We start from the raw sequence: 17,689 nt of genomic DNA on the forward strand, positions 1-17,689 counted from the left end.
TACATATTATACCTTTGAGTACAGACATTTAAAGCTGTGGCAAATGCAACAAGTTCTCCAAATTAAATGACCAAATATTTTGTTCTGCAGTCACTAGTCACTTTTTAATCTGGTGCCTAGATAGATAGAGGAAAAAGATAATTTGTATGTGCTTTCCATAGTTTTTAGAAATCATTGTTAAAGAATAATGATGTTTTATGGTGTAATTATGCTGTGGTAAAGGTCTGGTTAGATTTAGGCGCAAAAAAAACTTCACAAACACTGAAATTTAGGTAGTAAAGGTTAAAGAAACTTAGTGTGGGAGTTACTTCTTCCTTAAGTTAGGCGACTTTTATCTTTATGACTACAGTAATAACAATGGGGCTAAGATAAGGGTTCGATTATAGTCGTTGTTTTTAAAAGAACTGTTCCCACTCATGGTTGGAAACAGGAAAAGAAACAGCATTCTCCTATTACAAAGTCCACTGTTGGAGTAATGCCTCCATCCACCCAGCCCGTCACCTCCAAATGAGGAAATTTGTCAACATATACATGATCTGAACTGTGCCGCTGCTCCGGGACATAATTACTACGGCTGCTAGACGGCATCTGTCATTCAAATGTAAATATAAATCGTTTTTGGGCGACTGACTTTACAACCCGTAGTGTTTTTTTTCTTGAGGACAGTCTTGAGAAATGGGCTTTCTCAACTCAGGCTGAAAATTGGCATTGACTGCCCGGTTGCCAGACCTGAATAAGTGTTTGAACCGTAATTCAGAGTCAGATGAAGACACTCTGGGGTCAAGGAACGCCAACACAGCAGGCGGATACCATAAATCAGGAGGTATCTTTGGAGGCCCTTTGTGATTGTTTCTATGACCTTCTGATGGATCTCTATTGGCAACTGTTTACATCTTTCAAACTTTAAACACTTGCCTTTTCACCATCCTTCATCCTCCCTTTTCTTTTGTTTGTCCTCGTGAAATTGATGCCTTGAATTAAAGCTCATAATCCTCCTGTTGTTCCACTGAACAGAGGCCTGAACTGACCCAAATCTTGCCATGTTCTTACTGCAGGCACCGACAAATTATTCACTCCTAATGTTGGATGTTGTGACCTCAAAGGATAAGAAGGATGGGCCGGAGCAGTTAATAATGTCTTATATCTATTTGAAGCCTTTAAGTATCCTCGATAGACAGACACTCCAGTTTTCATGTTGTCCTGACCTTTAAGGCATTTATGCTTTCTGGTCCGAACTTCCGAATGGACCCACAGATGTTAAACGCAGAGGGTCTCGGCTTTCATTCTTCAAAATATCCTAAAAGAGACCAGCTTTTGGTGTAACAGGGTTGTGATGAAGCCACAAAGTATTGGCTGGAGGATTCTTCACACATCCACAGAGCAAGAAGCATTTGCTGAATTGCACAATCGTACTGCTTTCTGAGATTTTCTTGGTTGTATGACTTAATACAGAGAAATGTGCACTTTGTTTTGCAATTTCAGATCTGTCTTTATACACGTCGTGTTTCCCAAGAATAAGAAGCTCTAAAAAGCTTCCAAAACAGTTTACAAACCAATAAGTGATGACACAGTAGCTACATACATTATTTTTTATAGTCTATGTTCTAGAATTATTTTATTTTTAAAACTTATTTATTTACTTGTGTTGTTATATGAGTATTAGTACATTACTTTTTGTTTTTTACGTTTTCATGGTCATTTGAAAGAAATTGTTTTGGTAACCTGTCCCCAAATTAATAAATAAATATATTGTTCATTGAGGCTGCTAATCAAAGGGTTAAGCTGCTCACGTGTCACCTCCACTGAGAGATCAGGGTATAAAAACTTTAGGGAACCACAGACCAAAAACAGCAACCCAATAAACTCAATAAACATGACAGAGAGCAGCAGTCTGTCAGTATGTGTGTGAGCTGTGCTGATGCTTTTTCCACCTCTTTGCCTGTAAAGATGCACCACTCCTCTTGTCTGTGTAGGAGAGGCCTACTATTGGGAACCCTGACAGAAAACTGATTTTTCCCGCTTAAGTATTTGACACCATCGTACTAGGAGTTAACCTGTAACGAAGTGTGTAGTTAATCTTCTCTACAGGCTGCCAAAGGCTTCAAAGTGCAGCCCAACAGGCTCCTCTCAGTCAGTCTGGAGCTTTCTAAACGGAACAAACTTCACTGTGGAGATGAAAATATCAGTTGTGTCAAAGAAGCTGTGGTCTGTCCACAAACAGCTGGTCCTCGTGCTCACTCCACTTATTCTTCTGCCTTTAATTTTTGCTCTTCCAGAAAAGGTGAGTCATTTTTACTTAATATGATTTCACGTGTGTATTTTCATGAATAATGAATCACTTTGATTCATCACACAGAGGCTAAACAAACAGTCCTCTCAATTAAGAAGATATTACAAGGGCAGAGGCAAGAGCTTTATGTATTTATTTATTTCTAAGTTTCGTCAACTAAGACTTCATCTGTTTTCATTCATCAGGAACAACCCACTAATCAGCTTTAATTAAGCCTCAAGGTGCCAGAGTTTTCCAAGTTAACTAAACCAATGACATCTAAATTTTCTTTGTTTGATGACTCTCTACTATTAGACTGAGAAACTGAAGGAATGTCAGTGCAAAAGATTCAATATTAAGTGACTTTCTGCCAGTTCTTTATGCATTTTATGTGACTAGTTTATTTTATAGATAAAACGCAACTCATGCACACAGATGGGTGCATGGCTTCTTCCCCTCTTTCTCTCTCTTTGACACAAACAAACAGTAATGCTATTTTTTGATGGCTGCTGTATAACTAATCACCTGTGAAACACATTTCTGTAATTTAATTGCTTTTTTTGCGTGTGACATCTTTTCCCTGAGGCTGAAGTCGGCCAATATTAATTAAAAACTATATTTGTTCTCATTTAGGAGGGAAAATGTCTTTATGTGGTGATACTGATGGCAATGTATTGGTGCACAGAGGCCCTTCCTCTGGCTGTCACTGCCATGCTTCCAGTCTGCCTCTTTCCAACACTGGGAATTCTTCCGTCCAAAAAAGTCTGCCCTCAGTACTTCCTCGAAACCAACTTTCTCTTCCTCAGCGGTCTTGTGATGGCGTCGTCCATTGAGGAGTGGGGCCTCCATCGCAGAATAGCCCTAAAGGTCCTCACTATTGTTGGAGTAAAACCAGCCTGGTGAGAAAATATCTTTACCGTATGGGCATTTAAGGGATAAGTCTGTTGTTTCTTATCTTCATTGAACATAGAGAGACCATAATTGACACTCTTAAGATCACCAATCCTGACATATCTTATTCCTCTGTGCCATAGAGCTCCATTTGTGCCCACGAATTTAAAAATACATCAATGAGCCATATCGTTGCACTGGATTACATTTTCCTTCATTACCATTACCCTCCTTTTTCAATACTGTAATTTTGTTATTTTGGCCTATTCTGTCCACACAATAATGTCTGTCCATCCCAGAAGAGGAATCCCTGACTAAAGTTGCACACTTTTAAAAAGTGTGCAACTTTAGTCTTCATGGCCTTAAAGGATAAGTTCACAGTTGTTCAAGTCTGTCTTAAAACAGTCAGGTGTCCATATTAACACTGGAAGAGGTTTTCCTCACTGTAATAATTCCTTCTGTTCTACAATGTGGCCAACAATGCAATCAAAAGTTGATGTGAAGCTTATATGAAGCTTCAGCAGTCTGAGTTAGTCATATCAAATTGATATCTGCCACATTTGTTGTTTTTTTAACATCAAATTCCCTCTTTGTGTTTTCCTGTTGAGCTGCAGTGGAAGTATAGTAACAAAAAGAGGGACTTTGGCACTAAAAACACTGCATTGTTGAAAGACATCTACTTGATTTGACTCATTTGGACGACTGAAGCTTCATATTATAAACTTTTAAATATAAATTGGCACAGAGGGAGCCTTGTGGATTTTGGTTCCCATCACTTATTGTAAGAGCAATATGAAGGGATATTCTAATGGTCAATATGAACAAGAGGGATGATTACAGCAAGAAAAAACACTTTAAATAATCATTTGGACACCTAACCTTTGTTTGCATACAGACTTGTCATTGTCATTTAAATCCACAAACAAAGTTGGGAAGTCAGAAAATATTCATAAAAAGACACATTGCTGGTTTTAGTCTTTTTCTACAATTGCTGAAAATACAAATAATGTAACATCCGCCATATCATTTAAGTGAGAATGATTCTTATTCCAAAAAGACCTCCTTCCAAGTCAATAGCCATGATTCAGATTATTGTTACTGATTTGAAATTGTGGATTGGATCATTTTTTCCAGGCTCATTCTGGGAATGATGGTCACCTCGTCCTTCCTGTCCATGTGGCTCAGCAACACCGCCACAACAGCCATGATGCTTCCTATTGCCAACGCCATCCTGGAGAGTCTGTTTGGAGATCTGGAGACCCTGAAACAAAACTGCAAGACCACAGAGGACTCTGAGGGTGAAATTCTTAATGGTACGTTGCATGTTATTATGTTTTTACCGACAACTAATCAGTATTTACATTTTTTTATGTTTAATATGAAAGCCTGTTTTGGTTCAGTCGCACCGTTCTCATTAACCTCACAATCTCAGTGGTTCGTTGTTTTCACCAAAAGAACTTTAATAAACCTGCTGTTCGCTCCCTGTCCACCACCAAACAGCAGACAGACAAAGTTAGCAACTATTTTGGAAATATAGTGAAGCATTTAGCTGCTAAAGAGCCCGATAGTTCCCACAGGAGATGGTGGAGACCAAAACAGAGCTAAAAGGAGAATGAATACTGGACTAACATTAATCAAGTGGCCAGAAAAAAACTCCAAATAAAGAATAGTGTTGCTCCATATCTGCTGGATGTGGAAATCAGCAAATGATTGAAAACAACTTTACTGTGTCAGTGTTGTTTTACTGCTTCTTCCACTGCCCCAAAGTGCCCCCAAAAATCAATTACTGTGGGTTTATTGTAAAATATGTCCACAGACAGTGAAGATGGTTGTTATATTGTTCTGACCTTGTTGGCACAAGCTTTTAATATGTAATCTAAGATGTGAACTTTGTACAGTCCTCACATACAAAGTTAGTCAATATTGAAGAAGTAATTGATTAAGGATTCTGGATTGACTAAAAGTCATGTATTAAATATATCAACAGTAGTCTAAATTTGAATAAATTTGAACATGTCACAAACTGTTTGATTATCTTCGTTCTATTTCAGGTCAGTCTAATGTCAAGCTGCATTCACTGCCGTCAGAGCCCACGGAAAAACAAATACTATCAATAGACGGGTAAGAAGAACAGTGCGATCTTTTGACACCATACTTTACATCCTTCAATGTCTAATTCTTTCCAAACGAGACATGATAAGAAGGTAAATATCACTCTCATGTCTGACCAGTAAATATAATACTACAGCAGGTAGACTCTGTCTTTTTTTGTTTTTTTTAAGGATTAAACAAACAAGATATAATGGGTTAGTTAGTGAGCTTTAGAGGCTGCTTTTAGGCAGATTTTGTTACCTGGCAACAGATCCATGTTATGCTAGCGGTTTTCCTTTGTTTCCAGCCTTTGTGCTAAGTTTAACCTGTTGGCAGTAGCTCAATATTTTAGAGGTCAAACATGAGTGTGATATCAATCTTCTCCTCTAACAAGAAAATGAATACTGTAAATGCATTTCCTAAAATCCCATCTTAAACTTGGCGGATAAGATTCATCTTCTCCAAACTCTGGTGGGTTTTAAGTAATAATCCTCAGTTCACATAAAGTCACGATAAGTCTCTTTAAACCTGTAAAGGATTGATGGGATGGAGCAGGGTGAGCTGAGGACAGCTGAGGAGATCCGAACCGAATCGCAGTATCAGCTGAAGGTGTGGAAAGGATTCTTGATCTGTATTCCTTACGCGGCCAGTATCGGAGGGACCGCCACGCTGACGGGCACGGCGCCTAACCTCATCCTTATTGGACAATTGAAAAGGTAGCTTTTATTTTTGTGCAGCATTTAAACAGAGAACTGAATCTTTCACATAAAACCAATCTTTTATTGCACCTGTTTTTGCTTCATAGCTACTTTCCAGACTGTGACCTCATCAATTTTGGCTCTTGGTTTGCTTTCGCTTTCCCGCTCATGGTTCTCTTCCTGTTTTTGGGATGGATATGGATCTCATTTCTGTACGGGGGATTGAATACACGGTAATGTGTTTGCTTATTGCAGATGTATTACATTTTAGTCACTCATGTTCAATTGATATTTCTACTGATATTATTGCCATTAAAAGCTACACCACCCTGCACAAACAGCCTTAAAGGAGCATATGTCATGACCTCTTTTTCAATGAATCGGAGCGTAATTCTATTGTCTTTTTTTTTTCTTTGAAGATATGTACAAATATTCTCATGAACACAGTTTCCGAACTCTTTCTATCTTTTTGTTTTTACGCAGATTGTGCTACAAGCAACACGACCGACGAGCCCAGGCAGAGGCCAGAGCTAAGGCTCTCATAGACGAAGATTACAGAAAACTAGGGTCCATGAAGTGAGGACTCGTGTATGTCTTCAAATCTCACCCAAAAGAGGGTGAATTAGTACATTTTTACAGCAGAATGTTTGACTTTAACTGTTCATGCTCAATTTCAGTTTTGCAGAGGGATCCATCGCTTTCTTTTTTGTATTGTTTGCTGTTATGCTGTTCACAAGGGATCCCAAATTTGTCACTGGATGGTCTGTGTTTTTTAAAAAAGGGTAAGAAAACATGACGTAATCTGCTTATTATAATACTATTTCTGTTTGGAAATGATCACAGAATCTACACAAGTAGACACCTGTTAATGATCTTTTTTTGATACTTATCTCCTCCTCTTGTTGTCCTGCAGGTACGTCTCAGATGCAGTCACAGGTGTGATCATCGTGTCTATATTGTTCTTCTTCCCATCGCAGAAACCGTCTCTCAACTGGTGGTTTGACCCTCAAGGTAGGTGAGCTCTTAAACAACCAACCTGTAAAGGAATGCATTTGGTTGACAAGAAATAATACTGACTGATTAATATTATAATCTATTAATCGAAAATGTAATGACTGGTAGTAAACTGACACCATAAATACACCAGAATAAAAAGATTTGTGTGCATGTCGTCTATCAAAGAGACAGTTAGCAGCTTTTTTGGGGGAGGCTGCATCAGAACAAGTCAAAAGTTAATATCAATGAAGAAGTATTTCTGACATATTTACTTTAATTAGATATTTTGTCCTTCTCTGTAGCACAGCATTTGCAAAATACTGAGAATTAAGCTGAGGAATGTTAATATTGTAGATTAGGGAGTCTGAGTGAATTTCCCGTCTGGAGGTGAGACTGTAGTTTCTCTGTTTCTGTGATTAGAATAATCTCTGGAAGCTATGTTACCACACTGCAGGGTTTTTGTTTGTGCATGTGTGTGTGTGTGTGTGTGTGTGTGTGTGGGGGGGGGGCTTGCTTACAACTGTATGCACGTGTTTTGCGTGTGTTGGAGAAGACACGTGTGTGAGATTGTGTATATTATGTTCAGCTGGTCAAATAAACCACTGGACAAAAGCAAAAATAAAAAGCAAATCATGGGGTTCACTTGTTCCTCTCAATGTAGTGGAAAATGTAGACTTCCTGTTTTTGTGTTCTAGCTCATATTTATGTTGTTCTATTAAAAAATACAATAGCTATTGATTAAATATTTCCTACGCTGTGCTGAAAAATACATTTACTGTATGTGCAGGAAGTAAAAAAGACATTTTTTATAGTGAAGTGCAGTGCAAAGAAAAAAAGAAGATATCACAGTATCTGCAGTCACTTTTGATGTCATTGTGCTTGTAAAACATGACATATAACATTTTCTTAAGATTTATTTCCTTAAGATGTCCAACTGCTGAACCATCACAGCTTTATATAAAACTATATTTTACCATATATTATATCAAGTTATTAAATTAAAACCTAGTTCTTCACTATTTCTCCCATATTTTTCCTTAGCTGCAAATACTCCATACGTCCCTCTGTTATCATGGAAGAAAGCACAGGACTCTGTGCCATGGAATATCATTCTGCTGCTTGGAGGTGGCTTTGCTATGGCCAAAGCTTGTGAGGTAAAGATGCTGGTCATGAACCTGCATATGTAACGGCATCAGAGTTGTTGGGTCCCCCTGCAATCAAAGATGTTTTTCTTAATGTTAAGTCACTTGGATGTTTGAGCTTCACTGTGCATAATGATGCATCTGCAGATTGACACTAAGCGCATGTTTTCGAGATGATTTTGTGACATTACAAATAGTTTGGAGCCAATTGTGGCCCAATATGCAGGTATTCTGGAAGTAAGAGACGTCTTATATACAACAGTTAAACTTTTAAATGAGCATATTCATACTGTGGATGTTTTGAAGAAACTTGTTTAGATTGGATTTTCAAAGTTTAGTTTGCAGGTGTATTCGCGACTTTGAATTGCTCATAGATGTAAAACCTTACATGTCATAAGTCGGTGTAATAAAACATGTCTTCCCTCTCTCCTGTTTGTTCAGTGCTGCTCTGCTCAGTGTGATTCTGGCCTCCACTTTGCTTTATTATGTTGTGATTTGATCTCTGACCCATAACCTCCATTTTGTGGCATTTGGCAGGAATCTGGACTCGCCGCCTGGATCGGAGGCCACCTCCAGCCTTTGGCTGAAGTCCCTCCTCCTGCAGCTGTGATGTTGATCACAGCTTTCCTGGCCTGTTTCACTGAATTTGCCAGCAATACTGCCACGATTATCATATTTTTACCTGTCATTGCTGAACTGGTAAGACTGGTGCTCAACTTAAAGATATGTAGAGGGTTAGACTTTATTTATACCTGCAGTATTAAAATGTCACAGACAAACTGTGACATTAATTATTTTGTGCTGAATGGATGAATTTTTGTGTATATATTTATTTGTGTTTAAAATGTGGATATTATAAATTACAGATTGTTAAAGTGCATCTTAGAATTCCCCACAGTAATATAAATATAGCTGTAATGAACTAATGAAGCTTCTGATAAAGATGAGGGTCAGGTACACCAAAAAAAAAAAAAAACCTCATAAGACGAAGCAGTGGAAACTTGTGAACTGGACAGGGAACAGGGTTTGTCACTGACCTACATCCTAATGTTAGTTAAAGGCTTAGTGGGCTTGTTAAACTCTTGCAATAGATGCTGCCACGTTTGCAGCTTGTTGGACATTAACTGTTCTGGTCAGTAATCATTATCTGGAGTTTTTGTACTTTGTGATGGTGCATATACAGCAAAGTACTCACTCAGAGAATCGTTTACAGGATGTATAGGAGGTTTGGTGACTTAGCTCCAACCAACCATGATTTCTCTTAAAGGTTCATGTCACCAAAATTATTAAAGAACATATTTTTGACGGTTTCATGTGGAGTAACAGTCATATCTAAAATTAATTTCTGAATTTTCTAAATGTAATTTTCCTCTTCTTCAGTCTTGAGCACTATTAAAGAAATAAAAGCTTCTCTATTGTTTTGGGGTAAAGGAAGAAATCTCAGAAATGGATCTCACAAAACCAGGACAAATTATACCAAAACTGTCTGCATGGATACACTTACTGCTTCATCTGTTTGTCCAGACTTTGGTCCAGACTGAAATATCCGTACAACACTCTGGTGGATTACCTCGAGACATTCATGGTCTCCAGAGCATGGCCTAATGACCTTAGTGATCATCTCACTTCTTATGTAGCGCCACAATGAGGCTGACATCTGTGGTTTTAAATGAAATATCTATATCATAAATGTTGGTATAGACATTCATTTCACCCTCAGGATGAGCTGTAATAACTTTGGTGATCCCTTTCCATCTAGTGCCATCATCAAGTTTTTTCCCCCCAATACTTTGGGTTGTGACCAAATTACCTGAAAAACTATATGACTTTCTCATCAGCCTCAGCTTTAAAGAGTACGCCACCATTTTAGCATTTAGCATTTCTCTCAGGATCAATGAAGTGCTGTCTTAGCTTAGCTTAGCTTAGACCTATAATATTGTTGGACTCACAATGGACGGTTTTAAAAAGAAAGGCTCAAAATGTTATTTTTATATCATGAATTTTTATTATTTGTCAAAACTTGGCATCTACATTACCCACAATGTATGTTGACCTCAGACAGTTCAGTCTGAGATATGGGTGTGTTGTACTAGTCGAGGCTAATGTAGCCTCCAGCAAACGTGAGGAGCAGGTTACAGAGGTCTGGTAAAGCCCAGATTTTTCTTCTTTTCAAACTTGTATTCTTCAGCTCCAACTGAAGCTTTATTAGTTTTAGTTCATCAGATTTCATGAAACTTCTTCTGGAAACACTAAAGGCTTTACGCGACTTTTTCACAAATGCAGTAGCGCTCCCCAACACTTGTGATTTCTAAAGTCACCATTTTTCTTTGTGTTTTGTGCTAATAAACTGAGATGTTGAATCTACTAATGTCAGCATTGTGACTGTGAACATGTTAGCATGTTGGTGTTAGCATTGAGCTCAAAGCACTGTGCTCAAGTATAGCCTCACAGAACTGCTAACATGGCTGCAGACTCTCTAAGATCAACATTTCCCCTGCAACTGGGCCCATCATATTTGGTATTTTTTGAGACCTTTAGGCCTTGACTAGAAAGTTAAGTTATGTCCATATAGAGTAACTGACATTTGTAGTACTGGTCCCAACAAAACATCTGTGGTTTTAGAGTCTATTATCAGTACCTCTATGGGATATTTACCTTCTACTCTGACACGTTTTGGTCTTTTTTGTGTCTGTAGGCTATTCATATTTCAGTGAACCCTCTGTACTTCATGATACCTGCAACAGTAGGATGTTCATTCGCCTTCATGCTGCCAGTGTCTACACCACCCAACTCCATTGCCTTTGCGTCAGGGCATCTCATGGTCAAAGACATGGTAAGATCCTTGCATCACTAAAAACATATAATGCATAAATTACAGTTCATCACCTATGTTCAAGTTTTCTATCCCTGTCCCCTCAGGTGAAGACTGGCTGTGTCATGAATGTCCTGGGTATCCTGTCAGTCTCTCTGGCAATGAACACGTGGGGCGTTGCCATGTTTGGCTTGAACACATATCCAGATTGGGCTATGCCCCTCAACAAGTCGGGAATACTTACTGACGTACACCTCTCATCTGTTCAGTCCCTCAATGCTACTCTCTGATTACCCACCCCATCTCAGAATGAGCACAGAAGAAGTTTCAGGAGATTTTTTTTATAAAGATGTAACGCTAAACAGGGACAAAAGTCTGTCTGTAAACATCTACTCTGTGCCACTAAAGTGTCAAAGCGCTTTGGGAGCTTCAGCTGTTACCTGATTAATGATTAATTTAAGTGTCTTTTTTAGGCTGTCATGTGTCAATATTTCATGCTGTGAACTGTTAGTTTTGGCGCACTCCAAGTCGTAAGTTACAATTTGCATTTTGTTACTCTCCGCCTACTCGATACTGGCCAGGTGTGAGACACTTAAACTCAACAACAAAAACAGCAGCTGCAACAGCTTCAGCTCTGCAAAGTAAAAAAAGAAAGAAAAGAAAACCATATTTAGAAAGTGCTGTCAGTATTCAGTGTGCTGTTTGTGTTAATGCTACTAGGCTGACCTCTGCTGGAAGAATGAAAGAGACCTTGGTGAATGATCCTTTTTAAAAACATATTTTTGGTTAGAATCACTAAGAGATCATGTTACTTGTTTATGTTTATTGGCCAAAGCCATGGCACATGAACAATATTTAAAATCCTTTCTATATTAAAGTATGAATCCTGACTAATGAATGTGTAAATTTTGTTACAAAGTGATTTTCATTCGTATAGCTGCTGTTAAACCTGAAATAAATTGTTCGAGTTTGTACTATGATAATTTAGCTGCATGTAGTTTCTGTGTTTGCCTCTAATGAGAGTTCATAGCTAGTTTATTTTTAAGAGAATGATTTATGTATCAGAATCTTTAAAACTAGCTAAATCATGTTTATGTTTTTAATAGAAACAACCAAACGTAACCGTCAGTTCTCAGGTTAGCTGCTGCAGGTTTAACACACATATTAGCACATTTTGCCTCCTGTCCACACAAAGAGGAAACAGGCTGTAAAGTCCTTACAGTGTTTGTTTGGTGTTGTAAACTGTCAGAAGTCACAAGGCCGACAACAATGGTTAACTTGTGCAAGGCTTCAGTGGTTATTCAGTGTTAGCAGGGTCAGTACAAATGGTCATGTAGTGTTTGAATGCCAAACTATACAAAATGAGGACAAAACCAAAACCCACAGACCAGGACAGGATGTACTCAGCTGTGTGCACAGCAACACAAGCAACCTTTGAAAACTGCATATGAACCAAAGCTGATTTATATTTTTGCTGTTTTGAGAATGTAGACAGATTAAAATATTTATTATTCAGATATTTAGCATATACATTTTTTTGTATTGATCAGAATTGAAACTATTAATTTTATCTCTGGTGACACACAATACGTGTTTGTTCTAAACAGTACCAGTACACATGATACAGTGTGTGTGTTGTGTTGAGAGAGTGCCTAAGAAATGTTTAATGTCCTGTGAGGCTATAACATTGATTTATATTTGTTTTATTCATTTCTATCCTGATACAACAACAACAACAACAACAACAACAACAACAAATCTCCTTTTTTCAGCTTGTAATTGTTAGAAAATGTGCAGCATACATTTTTATATTCTTGTGATGAAATATAGACAAGAAACAGTTCAGTAATGAGGTTAAATTCAGCCAAAATTCAGTGATGTGTGAAGGCGTTCCTTCATTTTCATGCTTTACAATTAAATAAAGTAAGTGTGATCCCACTAGCACCTACAGTTTCTTTACTGACTGAAACAAAGACCACAAATTACATCACATCTCCAAAACTGCAATCAGGCTTGTGTGCCCTGTGTCACATTATGAATGTGTGACTGACTGTGTCATGCCTCCACATATGATTTTGTGTCATGTATGAGAAAAGTGTCTTTCCCACGAGGGAGCTCGTAACACCAACATGACAGTGACTGTTTAGGGAAGTTCCTCTTTTAAGCTGCACAGTCCTCACTTCACTTCCCAATCCTGTTTTCCTCAAGATCATAATCCTCATAATAAGAGAATGAAGTTCATCACTGAGAATATTATTACTCCTCTCAGGTAAGAATAGTATTCATCTTTACTTTTCTGTATTTTTGATTGAACCTAAATGGCCTAATTAGTTTCTCAAGGATGTTACAAAATTAAAATAGTTTATCTACCTTAATCATTAGTCCTATGACTATATAAGTTTATGAGTATTATTACTAGTTAATTTATCCAGAATCGGCCTAAATCATATTTAAAAAAGCAGTGTTATTCTGTAAAATTACACTTGACAGTACAGAGCAGAAATTGTCAATTGACATGTTAAGTTAATATCTGTTGAACTTTATTATTGTGGCTTAAAGCAGTCAGATGATATCTTGGAGAATGTATCCTATCCTATCCTATCTTATGTTGAGTTTTTCATTTTGAAAGGTTAAAGGGATTGTTCGGCATTTAAGGAAATACATTTATTCACTTTCCTGATGAGAGCGTGATAAGAAAAACAACCCTTTGTGGTTTTATGGGGACTTGCATGCTTTAACAGTTTCATGTACTGAGAAATTGCACAGAAGAGGTGGGCGGAAGACTGTCATCAAGATATAGTTACAACACACATCTGTTCCTAAAACCCCCCAATTATTGTTGTTACATTTTGGTTTCTGTTGGAATTAAACACACACATACAATGTTTTAATGAATGAGATTTAGAGAAGGTGTAGTAGAGTGTAGTTGTTAATGCTACAAGTTAATCACCTGCTCTCTATCTTCACATTTAAAGTGGCTATAACTAATTTTTTTAAATTATAACAATGCATTAAATGACAATGTATAATGTGACAGAGAATTATTAGAGACTCTGCAGGTCCTCTCAGCTTTATGGAGCGAGTTTCAGCACAATGTTTAGTTGTCTGGCTGCAAATGTACTGTTTTGGATCATTTTATCTGCCCCTCGTGTTGTTTCCGGCACAGCAGGCATCTATTTTAAGATAAAAGCTGTAAGAATCAACTGTACACTACCAGCTCAGCACCACACTGCAAACAGACAAGACTAGCTGGGGAACAATTTAGCAGCTAAAGAGCCATATATCTCCCTCAGACCAAAAACAGATCTAAAAAGTAAATATCAGACTTACATTCACCAGGTGGTGAATGTAGAAGAAGGGGATACTTTGGGAAAATATGCTTAATATTTCTTCATCAATGTCACATACACTTGTTGTTAAATATTAGCCTGAAGCCAGGACATGATTAGCTTAGCTAAACATGAAGACTGGAGGCAGGAGGAACCAGCTAGCCCGCTCTGGGTAAACAAAATCTGCCTACCAGCACCTGTAAAGCTCACTGATTAATATGTTACAGTTTGCTTGTTTAAATGTAAAAGGATAGGCGTGTTTTGTTATGTGCTGAAATATTTCTTAGCAAAGAGTAGTGACCTCCTGGAGTCTGGTTGAGGGTCAGAGTACATGTTAGGTCCCAGAAACACTGTTAAAAGTGAAACCAAATTGGCATAGTAGCCAAACTTCTGGATTTTTCATATGGTGCACACTGGCCCAAAAAATTATTTCTCACGGACACAATCATCAGAAAATGAGCTGCTGTAAAACGGTGAATAGTGTCACAAGTTAAACCCCCTCAAATGACTTGCTTTATTAGCAGAATTTGGTCCGTATGGTACAATAACAGTTGAATAGTATAAAAGAAGCATGTATCCCAGAGGTTTTTGAATAAGTTACAAAGAGTTTCATATGAGTTCTGAGTTCAGTCAGAGGCTGAACTGAACACAGAGGGAGCTTGTCTATGGTCCCACAGCCCTATGTTCCCCCGGTTTAATAATAAAATAAAGAATTTCACCTATCTTTCAAGTATTTTCATAGATGAAAAACAACAACACGTTATATGCATTAGGGAATGGCCATACCTGTGCTGTGGGAATGCAGGCCTGAGGAAACATAGGGTCTAATTTTGATGGGAGGAAAATTAGAAATGGGGGAACATAGGGCTGACCCCAACACGAACACATAGATGCAGTCTGTTTCTTGTTTAAAGTTGGTAAACAAGCTAGTTAGTTGGTAATTGACTGCTTGTCACAAAACAAACCAACAATGGTCCAGCGGTCAAACTCGAGTTAATGATGCAAGATGCAAATTTGCTGTGTTGGTTAGCAGATTCTGTTTACCCCTGCTCAGCTTTAATCCGAAACTAAGTAAACTGGCCGATTACAGTGGCTTTATCACACAGACATAAGAGTTGTATTGATCCTCTCAAGAAAGTCAATAAATGTCAAATAATTTTTACAACTTTGTTCACATTGTATTTTTTCTCCTCAGGAACAGGGCAGGACCACGCAAGCAGGTACTAAAATCCATCCTGTCATATCTCTGGGATGTTTACTCTGCACCTTCACCTGCCAGCAGAGGCGTCCTGACTCTGCTGTCTCTCTGTTTCACGCTCGCCATCGTTACTGGCGGCCTGCTTCACCACTGGCTGTTCAAGACTCTGAGATACGACCATGAGGCATCTGTCCAGACCGCCTGCATCTACAGCGTGGCCACTTTCCTGGTCTCGTTCCTGTGTCACCCTCTGCGCTGTGTGCTGACTATGATTCTGCCAACTGTCTGCACCAAACAGGGGCGTAAACTAATCATCTCAGCCTCTGTCATGATTTTACTGTTGAACGTCATCCCTAATATTACCCTGAATGTCGGCGCGGTCGTGCGCATCCTGAAGTGCACCGCTGAGGGTTTTACAAAGACTTTATTAAACTCATCTGAACCTTTGAACGAAGCAAAACGAGATCTTGTTGAAGAAACCATCAAAGTGAAGAAGGAAGACTTGAACATTGTCACTACATTAAGGAAGTTAGATCATTACACTCATGTCAATGTGTCAGAAGTCAAAAGCAATTTTAGTAAGTTGCTTGGGCAGATTGAAGTCAACTTCTCACATGCAAGAAACCTGCTGAAAGAATACAAACTGCTGTCAAACCGGATTCTCGCTGCCATTTTTGTTGCCTTCTTAATCTTCGAGTCTGCACGCTACTTGAAATCATATCTGACATCAGTTCAATTTGATAATCGCTACGTCACCAAAGAGCTCCTGCAAAAAGCAACTTGTGCTGGCAACAAAAGCCGAGCTAAAAATATAATTTGTCCCACAGGCTGTAAAATAACTAGTCAGGAATGCACCTTCTGTTTCATAGACCTGGTGGTTGTGACATTATACTTCATTGCAATAACTTTAATAGTAGCTTTGGATCATGTTGTGTATCATATAGTTGAGGAGATTGTGCCGTGGCTTCGAGACTTTCCGCCTACGTCTGCCAGTATCAATGTCAGTTATAAGGTAAGACAGCACACCATTGTACCTGCAGTATTTACTATTTGACTGTGAGAGTTTTAATGTGTTTGTTTTTTTAATCTCCTGATAGGTTCAGTGGTTTCCGCCTGCCTTTTGTATTATCCCACAATCCTGCTTCACACATGAGCTGACAAACTTCCAGAGGCAGTACAGGTGGACTTTCAGCCCCGAGCCTTCACTGTGTGATGTGACGACTTCAGCTCCAAACCTGGGTGTGACACTCCTGCTGGGATGTCTGTGGCTGATAAGCTACTCTCTGGTGTTTCTTGAAGTGTACGCCAGACGGCTGCGCAGAAAAATCTCTGCATCCTTTTTCAAAAAGCAGGAGGAGAGGAGAACGGCTTACTTGATGAGGAAAATACAAGCAAAGCAGAATAAAAAGGAGCAAGAAGGGACTTTGCCTGTTGAGGTTGCCTGTCGGTGAACATCCCTGTACAGTTCAGCTTGTCTGATTTTTCGGGTCACGTTTTTAGCTACATAGCTGTGTGGCTCTAGTCGGTCCACCACTTTGGTCCAGATGAGAATGTCTCAACAAATATTATGAATATAATTTCTATAGACATGTTTTGGCCCCAGAGGAAGATTACGTCTAAGAAGACCTTACATCTAGCACCACCAGCAGATTTCACTTATTCAGTGGAATATCTCAATGTTTACTTGATGGATTGGCACTTTTTTTTGCAATTTTGTACAGACATTCAGAGTCCCCAGACGATGAATCCTAATGACTTTGAAGAGCCTCTGACTTTTCTGATAGCACCACGAGGACTGAAATATCCCAACAACTGTTAGATGGTGTATAGGATGAATCCTGTTGAGTTTGGGGATCCCCTGACTTTTTCTCTAGCGCCACCATGACGCTCATATTTGTGGTTGAATATCTTGACTATTGTTGGATGGCTTGTCATTAAATTTGGTTCAGACATTCATGCTCCTCTCTCAGCACCCTTAACTTTCCATGCAGCACCATCATCAGGATAAAAGTATTAAAAACCTTGATTTATGACTAAATACCTGCAAAACTAATGACATTACCATTAGCCTCAGCTGTACTTTGTGTTTAGTGATAATTAGCAAATACAGTTACAAATAGTACAGTAAATTAGCATTGTCATGGTGAGCATGTTAGTCTGTTTATAAGGAACCTTATAAGGAGCTTAGTTTGGCCTATTTGACAGCTGACAGTGGAGAGGGATGCAGAAAAGGAAGCGAGAGAGACGCAGAAAAGGAAGCAAG

The 17,689-nt window shown here is 38.6% G+C and overlaps 2 protein-coding genes across 2 annotated transcripts; both read left to right on the forward strand.

The window, feature by feature from the left end:
• Nucleotides 1–2,173: 2,173 nt before the first annotated feature.
• Nucleotides 2,174–11,189, forward strand: slc13a3 (solute carrier family 13 member 3). Its single transcript, XM_062427235.1, has 13 exons — nt 2,174–2,281; nt 2,903–3,168; nt 4,295–4,473; nt 5,212–5,281; nt 5,788–5,967; nt 6,057–6,182; nt 6,433–6,525; nt 6,627–6,731; nt 6,863–6,960; nt 7,987–8,099; nt 8,625–8,786; nt 10,783–10,920; nt 11,007–11,189. Exons 1-13 carry the CDS (start codon nt 2,174–2,176, stop codon nt 11,187–11,189), a joined length of 1,821 nt encoding a protein of 606 aa, XP_062283219.1.
• Nucleotides 11,190–14,359: 3,170 nt separating this feature from the next.
• ocstamp (osteoclast stimulatory transmembrane protein) lies at nt 14,360–16,877 on the forward strand. The gene is made up of 3 exons (XM_062427145.1): nt 14,360–14,400; nt 15,424–16,438; nt 16,524–16,877. Exons 1-3 carry the CDS (start codon nt 14,360–14,362, stop codon nt 16,875–16,877), a joined length of 1,410 nt encoding a protein of 469 aa, XP_062283129.1.
• Nucleotides 16,878–17,689: the final 812 nt, after the last annotated feature.

This window comes from Scomber scombrus, chromosome 10 (assembly GCF_963691925.1).
Source record: "Scomber scombrus chromosome 10, fScoSco1.1, whole genome shotgun sequence".
In the NCBI taxonomy this organism is placed as follows: domain Eukaryota; kingdom Metazoa; phylum Chordata; class Actinopteri; order Scombriformes; family Scombridae; genus Scomber; species Scomber scombrus.